A 13,151-nucleotide genomic window follows, 5' to 3' on the forward strand; every position below is an offset into this window, starting at 1 on the left:
GATATGATAAAGAAGAGAATGCACAATTGATGAAGAGATCTGGTTTCCAAGTAATGAGGATATCTTTAAATAATTTTTGTGACTGGAGGTTGTTTGGTAGTTAGTAATGGTTGGTCTATAAGGAATTTTTATATTCATACAGTTATTATCAATCGTTCTTCTATGGCACAGAACAATCATGCCCAAGAATTTATCAAAAGCCTTTTTCACCTCACATGCAACATGCCAGTGGTGGTGTTGGCCGTGCTATTTGTTTGTTTCTTATTGCAGTTGAGGATACATGACTATTCTGTCGTCTGTAAGTGTAGAGAGTCTTACTTGGAACCTACATACTTTCACTTGTTGCAATGGATGCCTCATTAAGAAGATTGGGGTGGAGTCACTCCAGGAGACATTATGCAAACAATCAGTCAATAATTCCAGTGATCACCACCACCATCCCCCATTTTCACCCCAAAACTGGGAATCTGCTATTTCAAATACCCACACAATAAATTTGCAATAGAAAAGCAAATGTTTAAATGAAGGACCAGTTTCTCAATCCATGTGTATCTAAAATACTTTTTTTTAATCTTGCATAAATTCACAAATGATACAATATTGTAAGTATCTTTTAAACATACTGTACAATCATGTCAGTTAAATGTTTTACATCAAGGCACAGCACACCATATCTTACACATATACCTTGATAGGCAGCAATTGAGTGTAATCCCCGAGATTTGGCAGTATTGCCAAGATAAATAGCATGGGTCATATTTCACAGATATGCTACAAGATAAATAAATAAATAGATGCTGTCACATTTTATTTGAAATAGAACTGCATATAAAAAGAATATACAATAATTTAATTTGAATAATTATCTTGATATATATATATATATTATGTAACAGAAGTGCTTTAATTTTAAAACAAAATATCTCTTTGATATTAGAAGGATGCAAAAATGAGTCTTTATACGGCCATCTTGATTTATGGAATAAAGTTGCTTTCAAGAGAAATTAAAAGGCGTTCACTGCTCATTTTCATGGCAATCTGAAAGAAACCAAAAAAGAGCGTATAAATACACGTTAATTCAGATTTATTTTAAAACTCATAATTACCTAGTTACCAGACTGAAATATTAAAGGATGGGATCAAAAACATACTATTATTGAATGCTTTCATGGCCAGAATCACTGGGTTGCTGTGATGCTTCTGGAACATAGTCATACAGCCCAGAAAACTCACAGCAAGCCAACAACACTATTGTTAGGAAGCATGAAGCAAGTCAGACACCTAAAGATGGAGGCGGTGTGGTGTCATTAGACTTCCAGCCTTTCAGAGGACAGAGCAGAATAGGGCACATAGCTTTATCTACATCCCATAAGTCACGGTAGCCTTCCTCTACAAGTTTTAGATAATAGATGTTTGACTTTACAAACAGCATGAATCTAAGTGGGCAATGATAACCAAAATGATTAGTTTTTATCAGTATTTATATTAGTACATGGGGGGGGGGTCTTACTATTTGACAGTTCAAAGTGACAGAAAAACAGAAAACCGGGCAACAAAAAGAGTTATGAAAGCAAGACATCTCACACAGTATTGGCCTGGAGGACTCCATTGGCAAAAATGAAGCAAATAGCCTCTCATAAAGCTAAAGGTAGCTATTGATCTACTCACATTTGCATGTTTTCAAATTACTGGGTTGGCAGAAGCAGGGACTAATAGCGAGAGCTCACCCCACTCCCCCAAATTTAAACCGCTGACCTTTCGGTCAGCAAGTTCAACAGCTCAGCGTTTTAACATTACTGGGGGCTTTATAGGAGTTTGAAAAAGAATCCAGAGCTAGCCCAAGAATTCTCATCTCTCACCCACTTCTTATCCTTTTTTGCCTAGTGCCATCATTCTCTGTCATCACTGCAACCAGAAACATGCATTCAAGAGGAAACCAGGTGTTTATAGAAAATCCCCTTATGCAGCACTCTTTCAAAAAGATGGAAGCATTTTGGAAAATAAAGGTTGAAATCGACTTGTCCATCTCCCCTACAATGGGCTTACCAAATCAGTGACATACCAAGTTCTGATTCAATGGATCTAACTCTTGTTGGAACTAACATCTTGATTTCAATCAAAGCCTGCTTTCTATGCAGCAGTACCCTCTTTGATACTCTCCCCCTGCCCCCAATGGGGCACAGAACAGGCAGAAACAGAAAATGCTGTGGTGACATGGCAAAAAGGCAATGGGGAAATGTAAAGACCATGAGAACTAATTGTTGATTAAACAGACAAGAGTAAAACACAAAATAAAGGAAAATGCAAAAGTGTACAGAGGGTTGAATTATAAAAAACACAAAGTGGACAGTGATGTGAAATGATTACAGTGGGATTTAGGAATTCTGGCTTTAATACTCAGTAACACATAGGACTCAAGGAACAACCCTGAACCATACAAACTCCCTCATAGGGTTATGATTGTGAATATGAAATAGGGAGGATACCAGTGCATGTTGCTTTGAGTACAACACAAAAAAGACAGAAATTTGACTAATACATTGTAAATTAAAACAGCTTGTGAAATTTCACAAGTCACTTATGAAACTTTAAGTAGTTGTAGATTTCAAGATGTGGACAGATTAAGTTTATGGAAACATATATATGATTATAAATGAAACAACAAACTGTTAGGATTACAAATAACAAATCTGTAATTCATTCTGTTATGTTTGATATATTACTTTCCAAAGAATTTCAAATTTTGTGTGCAGATCCATTTGGTTTCACTCTTTAACATCTTTCCTATGCCCATTCCACACAACTGTATAAAATCCACATTATTTATTTATTTATTTATTTACTTCTTTTTTATACCGCATTTTTCAGCCCTTTTGCAGGCGACTCAATGCGGTTTACAGTGCGGTTAAAAACAAGACAATACAACAACAGGATCGGCGACGTTGATCCACAACAATTAACGATCGGACAGGACAAATCAACAACAACATATAAAGCGTCTTAATTGAAATCGGATCCATTCTCATAGCCGTTATGCCGTTCCTATGTTCCATTTACCGACTTCCTTAATTAGTTGCATTGCTTAGCCAAACGCTTGTTCGTACAGCCAGGTCTTGACCATTCTCCGAAACGTCAGCAACGAAGGTGCCTGTCTGATGTCTGCTGGCAAGGCATTCCACAGCCGAGGGGCCACCACTGAGAAGGCCCTGTCTCTCGTCCCCGCCAAGCGCGCCTGTGACGCAGGCGGGATCGAGAGCAGGGCCTCCCCAGACGATCTTAATGTTCTAGATGTTCTACATGTTCTACATTGAACTGGATTATATGGCAGTGTGGACTCAGATAATCCAGTTCAAAGCAGATATTGTGGATTATCTGCCTTGATATTCTGGGATATGTGGCTGTGTGGAAGGGCCCTAAATGACTCATAGTTAAGATGGGAGGGTGGGAGTGAAATAACAGGAAGCCAGAGAAATCTACCCTTCAGAAGAGAAATCCACTCCTGAAAGAGTTGTCCACTGAAGCTTTCTCATTAATCCTTGTTACCTAAAAAGACCATTTTTTAAAAATCCAGTTATCACAGCAACAGAAAGTGAGGTGAAATCTCCTGAACATGGGCACCGACAGCAAAACAAAGACCACAGGAGTGTTAACCCTTCCCTATCATAGCCAAAGCAGATAGATAGATAGATAGATAGATAGATAGATAGATAGATAGATTATAGATGGATGGATGGATATACACTTTTAAAATGTACCTGTATGGACTTACAGACAAATTCAACTTAAGAACAAACCTACAGAACCAATCTTGTTCGTAACTTGGGGACTGCCTGTCATCTCTGTGAAGGACCCCAGGTTCTACATACATTTCAAGTGTTACCTTGCAAAAAAAAAGTCTCCTGTACACACTAGTAAATACTAAACTTGAAGTATGACCACTAACCCCCCCCCCAAATACACACACACACAAACGTACTGATTTTGTGAAACCTAAAAGTAATTTTGATAGGGCAGTGACAGCTTAGCAGAGTGTCTACATTAAGAAAAAAAAGTGGGGGGGGGGTAGCAGCCCACACTAATTTCTAACTGTAGAGTTACTGGTGGCAGTCCCAAGTAGAGCAACAGCAGTGCAAAAGCAGCCATAGTTGGCCACATGGCATGTTGGCCAGTTGTGTTACAAAGGAGGGGTAAGCAAAGTGCATTCTGTGGGTTACACGTAGCTCCAAGGGCTGCTTTTGTAGGCCCACAAAAATTGTAAGGTGATTCCCAGATCATTTTTTGTGTTAAAGGTCCCTCCTAGGCCTAAAATGGCAAAGTAGGAATCAAAAGCATAGTGAAATTGACCCCTTCCCCACCTGGGGCAAAATAAAAGAGAATTTCTGCAAACAAAGATGGATGCAGCTTTTCAAAGTCTCCCAAACAGCAATGTAACTTTCTAATCTTTTCTAATGCCCATCTCTATTTTATAGGAACCAAATGAAGTCCCGGTCCTATACATTTTATTTTTATTGTCCATGAAATTCATTGTTTATACAGTCAGCCCTCTGTGTCCTTAGATTCTACATTTACAGATTCTGCCATCCACATCTTGAAAATATTCCTTAAAAATAATCCCTAAAAGCAAAACTTGATTTTATCCTTTAATACTGTACAAGGGACAGCATGGTATATAATGGAACTTGAGCAGCCATGGGTTTTTATATCCACAGAGGGTCCTGGAACCAAAGCCCAGCACTTTACTTTTCCCTGCAATCAAGGACTGGAAATCTGCAACATTGACAATTGCCAAAGGCTGTTGTGCATTTACCATATTCCAGGGGGTCATTCAGGAGATTACATCTGCACATTTCTTCTTCGCCTGCCAAAACCTTTTGATCCAACATTGGTAGGTACAAAGTTGTTCTTGCCCACTCCTCCTGACCTACTCAGGAAGTCTGCCAAGCGATGGGTCACACAGGTAGCTGTGTTACATCCTCTCTTCTGTGCGGTAACACTGCTTTTGCAAAGAAACAAATAAGAATTAAGATCTGAAATCCTTATTTGAGTACCAGATAAATTATAAATAGAGAAGAACCTTGGGATGTTTGGAATGAACAGGACAGTTTATGCTCAAGCTCCTTTCTCATAAATAATGCTTTGGAATTTAGCTAAGGGCCATTCCACACAGCCATATAACCCAGAATATCAAGGCAGAAAATCCCGTAATATCTGCTTTGAACACCTTATCTGAGTCCACACTGCTATATATTCTAGTTCAAAGCAGATCATGTGGGGGTTTGTTCAGCTGTGTAGAAGAGCCCCCCTGTTCAAAAGTATCCCGGGGCAAATAAGTGCACCTGAACAGCACTGTTTTAGTGGTAGTTGACTAGGAAGCAAAGTATGGTTTGGCTTGTAGCCATGAAGTTCAGGCAACAGGTTGATCAATATATATTAATCAAGATCACGAGGAATATTTGAGATTTCCATTCAGTGCTACCTGCAACGAGGGTGACAACAGCAGGAGAGAGCTAATATTCCTATAACTGGCCAAGAAAAAATCAAGTTGGTCACTATAGGAAACAATGGGATACTAGGGGCCCTTCCAGACAAGCCCTATATCCCAGGATCTGATCCCAGATTTTCTGCTTTAAATTGGATTATATGAGTCCACACTGCCAGATAATCTGGGATAAACAGAAAACCCTGGATCAGACCCTGGGATACAAAGCCTGTCTGGAAGGACCCTAGGTTAGACAGGCAACTATCTCATCAAGACACACTTTTCTTGCATTGTTATCCAATAAAAACTAAGTACAGGACTGTGAATTCTCATTACTTGCAACAGACAATTGAGAATACCCAGCACTTACTCTTGTCTGGGGCAATTTGAGTAAGAACAAAACTTGTTGGACTACAGATCCTTGCATTCCCCCACCAGCATTAGGCACAGTTCTCTGCCAAAAGCAACTTTCCCTAGCTCTGATCAGGCTTGTCCATACAATGATACCATGTGGGATACAGAAGATTACATTCTGTTCATGAATACAACTAATATAAAATGATTCATTCACTTAACATAGATTTGTACAAGTGGAAGAGAACAATTAAATAGAAATGGAAATATTAAATTTCTTACCTGGACAAATTCAAACTCAAATGTCACTTTTGTAAACCGGATAGCATTTCTAATATTTGCAACTGAGCTACAGTATTCCTACAAAAATGGTCCTACGTATTGAAAGGTTTACATCATTAAGGTCAATTGGGGACTTTCCAGCTGACTTCACTGAAATAAATCTGCCACCTTTAACATAGTTAATGTTGAGTTAAAAAAACAAACCAGTTGATTCAAGCATTGGGCATGGGCTGTGTCAAAGAAATCAGTAGAAACCCATGTTCAAAATCACCGAATAATTTGGAGAAATAGACCTAATCCTTATAGAAAAATAGGTTTATTGAACAGTTGTATGGTCAGGCATGAAAGAAACATTTATTATTTATTTATTACATTAAGTAGCCAGAAATCAAAACATTATTATTATTATTATTATTATTATTATTATTATTATTGGAAAATAAACATCTGAGGAAAATATTCAGAAACTTCAAAGCAATGGTTATTCAGCTTACTCTGGCAGGTGCTTTTCCCTCTCATTCAGGTATGGGCAAACTTGGGCCCTCCAGGTGTTTTGAACTCCAACGCCCACCATCCCTCACAGCCTCAGACCCTTTCCTTTCTGAGGGGGAAAAGGAAAGAGCCTGAGGCTGTTAGGAATGATGGGAGATGAAGTCCAAAACATCTGGAGGGCCTAAGTTCGCCCATGCATGAACTATCTTGATTTCTACTAATTTGCATATGGTTTCTGATTGGCCGCCCTCAACATTCTAACATTTTTAAGTAGCAGGGACTTTAAGTAGCAAGGAATGGTGGGAGTTGGAGTCCAAAACACCTAGAAGGCCCATGCATGAGCTATTTCGACCTAATTTGCATGTGGTTTCTGATTGGCCAGCCTCAACACTCTAACATTCTTAAGTGGCTGAGGTTTAAGGAATGGTGGGAGTTCAAGTCCAAAACACCTAGAGGGCCCAAGTTTGCCTAGCCCTGCTCTAATCACAGCCTAGCTCACTATCCTGCTATGTGTGTGTGCGCATCACGGACACTTGAAATTATTCCACTTTTTCAAAAAAAAAAAAGAGAGATTCGAAAGAACAGAGCAAAGTTAGCAACCAAGGTTAGATCCACATGCATCAAGTTGTGGGAGGGTGTGGGTGAGGGCTGTTTAAAAAGCAAGGGCAAGAGGGTGGGGGGGGGAGGAAGAGAGGGCAGGGGAAGGCCTTTGCCCCTCTAGTTGCTTCCGAGGAGGGCCTCCTGGTAGTTTGCCAAGCGTTCAGTGTCCAGCTCAGTCAAGGCATTCCTCTTCTTGCCAGGCGTCCCTGCCCCGACGTCCGTGCGCGGGTACGTCTGCATTTTGTGGAGCTCCTGCGACAGTTTGCCCAGGACGCACGTACTCAGGTTGGCACAGCGCTTGGAAATGGGTCTGTCCAGGCTGCAGGGAGGGGAAGACATGCCCAACACAGTAACGGGAGACACACCATGCGCAGAGACAGACCATGCCCCTCCTCGGACCCCGACCAGCCCCCACCACCACCGCCAGGAGGAAAGATGCGCCCCTCCCTGCCCAGAACGAAGGGAGACGCCCACAAAATGCAGTCCAAACAGGAGGTCAAGGCAACCCCAAGGGCACCATGCAAAGGAGGAGGCGTGGCCAGGGGGAAGAGGGGTCCAGGGAGGCTTCAGGCACATGAAGGGGACCTGTCGGGGCATGCGAGGCCTCATTCTCCATCATGCGTGGCAGGGCGGGGGAGGGGTGGGGAGGGGGTGTCCATGGCAACCAGTGCAGTGGCAAGGCTCGGCCGGAAGGGGGCGCTGCGTGCAAGGAGGTGCCCCTCCTTCTCCAGCCCACGCGCGTCATGTCGCGACAAAAAAAGGTAGGAAGGGAGTGTGACCTTTCTCTCTGGACACCTTTGCAACGGGAGGGTGGAATAACATCAAGACGTACCTCTTGCTGGCCCACTTTTTAGTGTTTTTTATGTTTTACTACAACCCCCTTTTTTGTTCAACTTCGAGGCCTTGGTGGATAGTGTTTAAAGGAGAAAAAGAACTGGGTCGTAAAGTCACCTCGCAGCAAAAACCCAGCCCTTCCGGGGGAGGAGAAGCCCTCGCGGGCGGAGGGGGGGATCCGCCGCTTACAGAAGGGCTGCCAGGAAGGAAGGCCGCGCTTGGCGGCGCCAGAGGAGGGGAGGGGAGGGGAGGGGAGAGGGAGCCCCCGCCCGGCCCTGAGGGGGTCCCGAGAACCACCCCAGCCCCCCCCCCCCCCCGCTCCGTCTCCCCAGATCCACTCCCTACCTGTTCCCCTCGCTGGCCTGCTCCAGCTCCTCCGCCGTCATCTGCACGTACTCCTTCACCAGCGCGTTGAGGAGCCGGCGCGCTTCGTAGTCGCCCAACGCGCCCCGGTCCGTCACGGGCTCTAAGCCGGGTCTAGGGAGGGAAGGAAGGAAGGAAGGAAGGAAGGAAGGAAGGAAGGAAGGAAGGAAGGAAGGAAGGAAGGAAGGAAGGAAAGAAGGAAGGAAGGAAGGAAAGAAGGAAAGAAGGAAAGAACGAGGAGAGGGGGAAGGAAGGAGAGAAGGAAGGAAGGAAGGAAGGAAGGAAGGGGGGAAAGAAGGGAGGGAGGGAAGTAGAGACGAAAGGAAAGAAGGAAACAAGGAGAGAGAGGAGAGAAGGGAGGAAGCAAGCAAGCAGAGAAAGAAGGAATAGAGAAAGAAGGGAGAGGAAGGAGAGAAGGAAGGAGGAGAAGGAAAGAGGGAGGGAGGAGAGAAGGAAGGAATGAAGGGAGGAGAGGAAGAAGGGAGGGAGAGAAGGAAGAAAGGACGGACGGAAGGAATGAATGAAGGCAAGAGAGAAGGAGGGAATGAGAGAAAGTCACGCTTTGGGGCACTTGGGAGGAAGGGGGCATTTCCCCGCACTGGTCCTGGTGTACACACGTGTGATGCGTTCCCGCGAACTCCCCTTCGTTCCCCCTTTCTCCCTCGCTATGCTGCTGAGCCGCGCGTTCCCAGGGACCCTTCTTCCTCCGCATTCACCTTCACTAACCCCGAGGAGATGCGTTTTTTCCTTTGTTAAACGGATGCCGCAGCTTCTTCTCTTCTGCCCTGTTCGTCCGCCTCTGCTTTTGGAAGGAGATTCATCTCCTACCTTCCCTCCCGGAGGGTCTCCTCCCCAGTGCATCAGGATCACGCAGCTCCCTTTCCTCTCGACCCCCAGGACTCGGGTGAGTGGGGTCCCTCCTCCTCCTCCCTCTCCTCTCTCTCTTTCGGGGCCTGATGGGACGCGGCGCCCGTGGCTGTCTCCCGCCCCGCCCCTCCCCTCCTTACCTCAGCGGGACGGCTTGGTAGCTCTCCATCTGGCAGGCCACCAAGGCGTAGACGGCGAGGAAAGAGGACAGCTTCAGCATGGCCATGGCGCTCGCCCTGCAAGACAGGCTCCCTTGAGGATAGGCCCCCACCCACCCACCCACCCGCGCAGATCCGGGGAAGGGGCGCCAATAAGCCCCAACGACGCTTGAGGAAAAGGGATGTCCTGGGATTTGGAGGGAAGGGGCTCAGAGCCGCCCTCGCTTCCCTTTGGTTTGTGAGTCTAGGCGGCAGAAGAAATGGATGCAGTTGAATGAACACCACTTGCACTGCCTGCCATGTCTCAAGGCGAGTTGGAGTTAGACAAGACTTAGGCTGGATCTATATCCCGGGATCTGATCCCAAATTATCTGTTTTGAACTGGATTATATGAGTCTCCATTGCCAGATAATCTGGGATAAACAGATCATATCCTGGGATATGGAGCAGTGTAGTTCCAGCCTTAGCTTTGTCTGCCCGGGAGTGTTGCTCCTTTGCCTCACCAAACAACCTTTGCCTCACCAAACAACAAATCCCAGCAGCTCATCGCCATCGCCCTGGCTGTCCAAGTGGTGTCAAACCGCATTCATTCCGCAGTGTAGATGCTCCCTTGGATATAGAAACGTTTTAGAAAGAGTCCACATGGGAAACGGGTGCTTTTTGGGTAGCTGTTGCTTTCTCAAAGGATTCAGATCCAAAGAATCAACAGATGGAGAACGATTGGGTCCAACCCGGCATCTGTGTGTGTGTGTTTCTGTCTATAGGGAACGTGTGCATGCTCTGTGTCCTGCATGAAATATCTGAAAGAACCCCATTAGAAAGCGGTCAAACGTATCATATTGTGTGCATACGTGTATTTAAAGCGACAATTGCCTAGAAAACTTATACATTTCGTTCATAAATGTGAAGATATGATGGTGAAACGAAGGATGCTAAAGATTATTTGGCAAAAATGTCAAACTGAAAGTGTGTGTTCTATATTTAAATAAAATCTAAATGATATCCAGCCGCCTTAGAAGAGACCACAATCAGTCCTGTCCTCTGCACACACACGCGCGCGCACAGAAGTGTGCAAGCTTTCCCAAATATACATTTTTAATGTGCATTATCTTTAAATATATATTTTTCCCTGAATTTCCTTAACACTCTTTTTAGAAGGCATTTCTAAGCCAAGTTCCTGCCTCCAGGGTTCCGTTTAATGCACCTCACAAAGGAGAATTAGGTCCCCCCCCCCACACACACACACACACACGCATACACACTGTTAGTTTTTCTCTTGTATTTTTAATCTGTTGTCTCTGAATAAATTAAAATACATTGTTGAATCCCAAAGTAACAGAAAACTAGGGAATAAAATACAAATTATATACATATAGGGTTGCTGTGAATTTCCGGACTGTGTGGGTAAGTTCCAGAAGCATTATCTCCTGACGTTTCGCCCACATCTATGGCAGGCATCCTCAGAGATTGTGAGGTCTGCTGGAAACTAGGAAAATAGGGTTTATATATCTGTGGAATAATGTCCAGGGTGGGAGAAAGAACTCTTGTCTGTTTGAGGCAAGTGTGAATGTTGCAGTTGGCCACCTTGATTAACATCCAATGGCCTTGCAGCTTCAAATATATGCATACTATTTTCGATATATACATATTATTTTACATTCTTCCCTGATGTGGCCAAGAAAAGCATCTTCCGAAGGTCAAAGGCCAAGTGGGGTGTCTCCCAGTACAAAGAGGGGTGGATGCAACTTCAAAGAAACTATTTTTCTAGCGTCCGTCTTATCCTTCTGACATGCTGTTTTCCAAAATGACAGTCTGTGTTCGTCCCTCAAACCCGATAAAGTTCATTCTTTAGAAATACATAAAAAACCAATCAATCCAAGCAAGATGAAGACGTCATCAGAAGACGTCATCAGGAGCCTTGGCATCCCTGAATGGCAGCCTGCAAACCCAAAACTTTGCCTGGGAGGAAGCACCGTTCAACTCACTTTGCAATGTCAGCCTTGCACGTTCTCCGACCCTCAGGGTGCCTAATCTACACGATGGAATTAATGCAGTTTGACACCACTTGAACTGCCACGGTTTAATGCTATGGAATCAACAAGGTCTGTAGCCTTCTCTGCCTAAGAGCACAGGTGCCTCTCTAAGTACAAACCCTAGGATCCCATAGCACCAAGTCGTAGCAGTTCCAGTGGTGCCAAACTGGCTTAATTCTACAGTGTGGATGCGCCCTGGGAAGGGCTTCCAGCACTCACCGGTGGGTTGAGGGGGGAAATAAGAGAGAGAAAGGGCTTACCTTCCGACGCGGAGCTCCTTGGTTGAGGAAGAAGAGTAAGGCGGCGGCGGCGGCGTAGTGGAAGTTCCCCTCGTGTGCGTTTCCAAATCGTGATGGTCTTCGGCGCCCAAGGACCCCCTTTTATATCTGCCGCCAGGATGAAAGTGTGTAGGCGTCCGACCGGCCCCCGGCCAGCCAATCAGCGCCTCCGGCATCCCTCCCAAGCCAATCCACGCCTGACCACGAAACCCCAACTCCTCAATGACGTCATCCCCCAGTCACCGAGTGTGTTCCATTCACAAAAAATTGCCAGTCATTTAGGCACAGCTGATAGGCTCATTTGCATTGAGGTCATCGAACGCCGAAGGAGGGGGGGGAGGGGGAGGGGGAGAGGAATGGGGGGGGGATTAATGACATAATTAATTAATGAAATCGTCCCAACCCCGTATGATATGTAGGCCACCCCCTGTCTCCCTCCCCCTTTTCCAGGGCCACGCTCTCTCCTTAATGGGCACACTCCACAGGGCAGGCTATTTACTTATTAGAGGCGACATCTACTGCGAAAAATGCTGCATTGCAGAAAGGGGAAGTCGCTTGGCATCTTCCCTCTCTTCCTCCTCCTCAACTTTTGCTCCAAAGAGATGCTCGCCCCGCGTGGAGAGAAAAGAAGCATCGTGGCCACAACGTGGGTGGCTAGCTTCCCTGAGCAAGGATCTGCCCCGTCTTCCTCCAGTCCACACTGGCCAGGCGCTTCTCTCTGGAAACTCTTCGCTCCGGCATTCAATCATTCATTCATTTCACGCAGCCAAGGCCTGTTTTCAGGTTGTAGTCTCTTTCCTAAGATTTTTTTCCTGTCAGGAGCTACTTGAGAAACTACAAGTCGCTTCTGGTGTGAGGAAATTGACTGCAAGTCGTTTCCGCTGTGAGAGAATGGGCTGTCTGCAAGGACGTAGCCCAGGAGATACCCGGATGTTTTACCATCCTGTGGAAGGATTCACTTAAGTCCCCGCATGAGATGCTGGAGCTGACAGAATGGTGCTCACCCCGCTCCCTGCACCGTTTTAATTGCTATGAGATAAGGAGCCCCCGGTGGCGCAATGGGTTAAGCCCTTGTGCTGGCAGGACTGAAGATGGACAGGTCAGAGGTTCGAATCCGGAGAGAGTGCGGATGAGCTCCCTCTGTCAGCTCCAGCTCCCCATGCGGGGACATGAGAGAAGCCTCCCACAAGGATGGTAACACATCAAAACATCCGGGCGTCCCCTGGGTAACGTCCTTGCAGACGGCCCATTCTCTCACACTAGAAGCGACTTGCAGTCTCTCAAGTCACTCCTGACACGAAAAAAAATGTTATGAGATCATGAGAGTTGGAACTGGGGAGAACGCCTCGCGATCACTTACACGCGAGTTCTGTCTACTGTGGTTTTTGAAATGCCACCAAATCCCGTCCGA

General features: G+C 45.3%; 1 protein-coding gene across 3 annotated transcripts; it reads right to left on the reverse strand.

Moving 5' to 3' along the window:
* Positions 1-547: 547 nt before the first annotated feature.
* On the reverse strand, positions 548-11,978 carry CALCB (calcitonin related polypeptide beta). 3 transcript variants are annotated; one of them, XM_060767547.2, is made up of 5 exons: positions 11,723-11,978; positions 9,412-9,507; positions 8,387-8,518; positions 4,808-4,996; positions 548-1,038 (listed from the first exon to the last, which is right to left on the reverse strand). In XM_060767547.2, the coding sequence occupies exons 1-4, from the start codon at positions 11,914-11,916 to the stop codon at positions 4,834-4,836; spliced, it is 585 nt and encodes a 194-aa protein (XP_060623530.2). In that variant the 5' UTR covers positions 11,917-11,978; the 3' UTR covers positions 548-1,038; positions 4,808-4,833. The 3 variants fall into 3 exon arrangements, with proteins under 3 accessions (XP_060623530.2, XP_060623541.2, XP_060623522.2); XM_060767558.2 differs by having other exon boundaries at positions 4,808-4,993; positions 11,723-11,977; XM_060767539.2 differs by lacking the exons at positions 548-1,038; positions 4,808-4,996 and adding an exon at positions 6,306-7,526.
* Between the last annotated feature and the right edge of the window lie 1,173 nt (positions 11,979-13,151).

This window comes from Anolis sagrei, chromosome 1, assembly GCF_037176765.1.
Source record: "Anolis sagrei isolate rAnoSag1 chromosome 1, rAnoSag1.mat, whole genome shotgun sequence".
NCBI classification, from domain to species: domain Eukaryota; kingdom Metazoa; phylum Chordata; class Lepidosauria; order Squamata; family Dactyloidae; genus Anolis; species Anolis sagrei.

Coding starts and splice junctions, on each gene's coding strand:
- CALCB (XM_060767539.2), bottom strand. CDS start 11,916: ATGCCGGAGGCGCTGATTGGCTGGCCGGGGGCCGGTCGGACGCCTACA. Junction 9,508..11,722: donor AAGGAGCTCCGCGTCGGAAG/GTAAGCCCTTTC, acceptor CCTGTCTTGCAG/GGCGAGCGCCATGGCCATGC. Junction 7,527..8,386: donor CAGGCCAGCGAGGGGAACAG/GTAGGGAGTGGA, acceptor CCCTCCCTGCAG/CCTGGACAGACCCATTTCCA.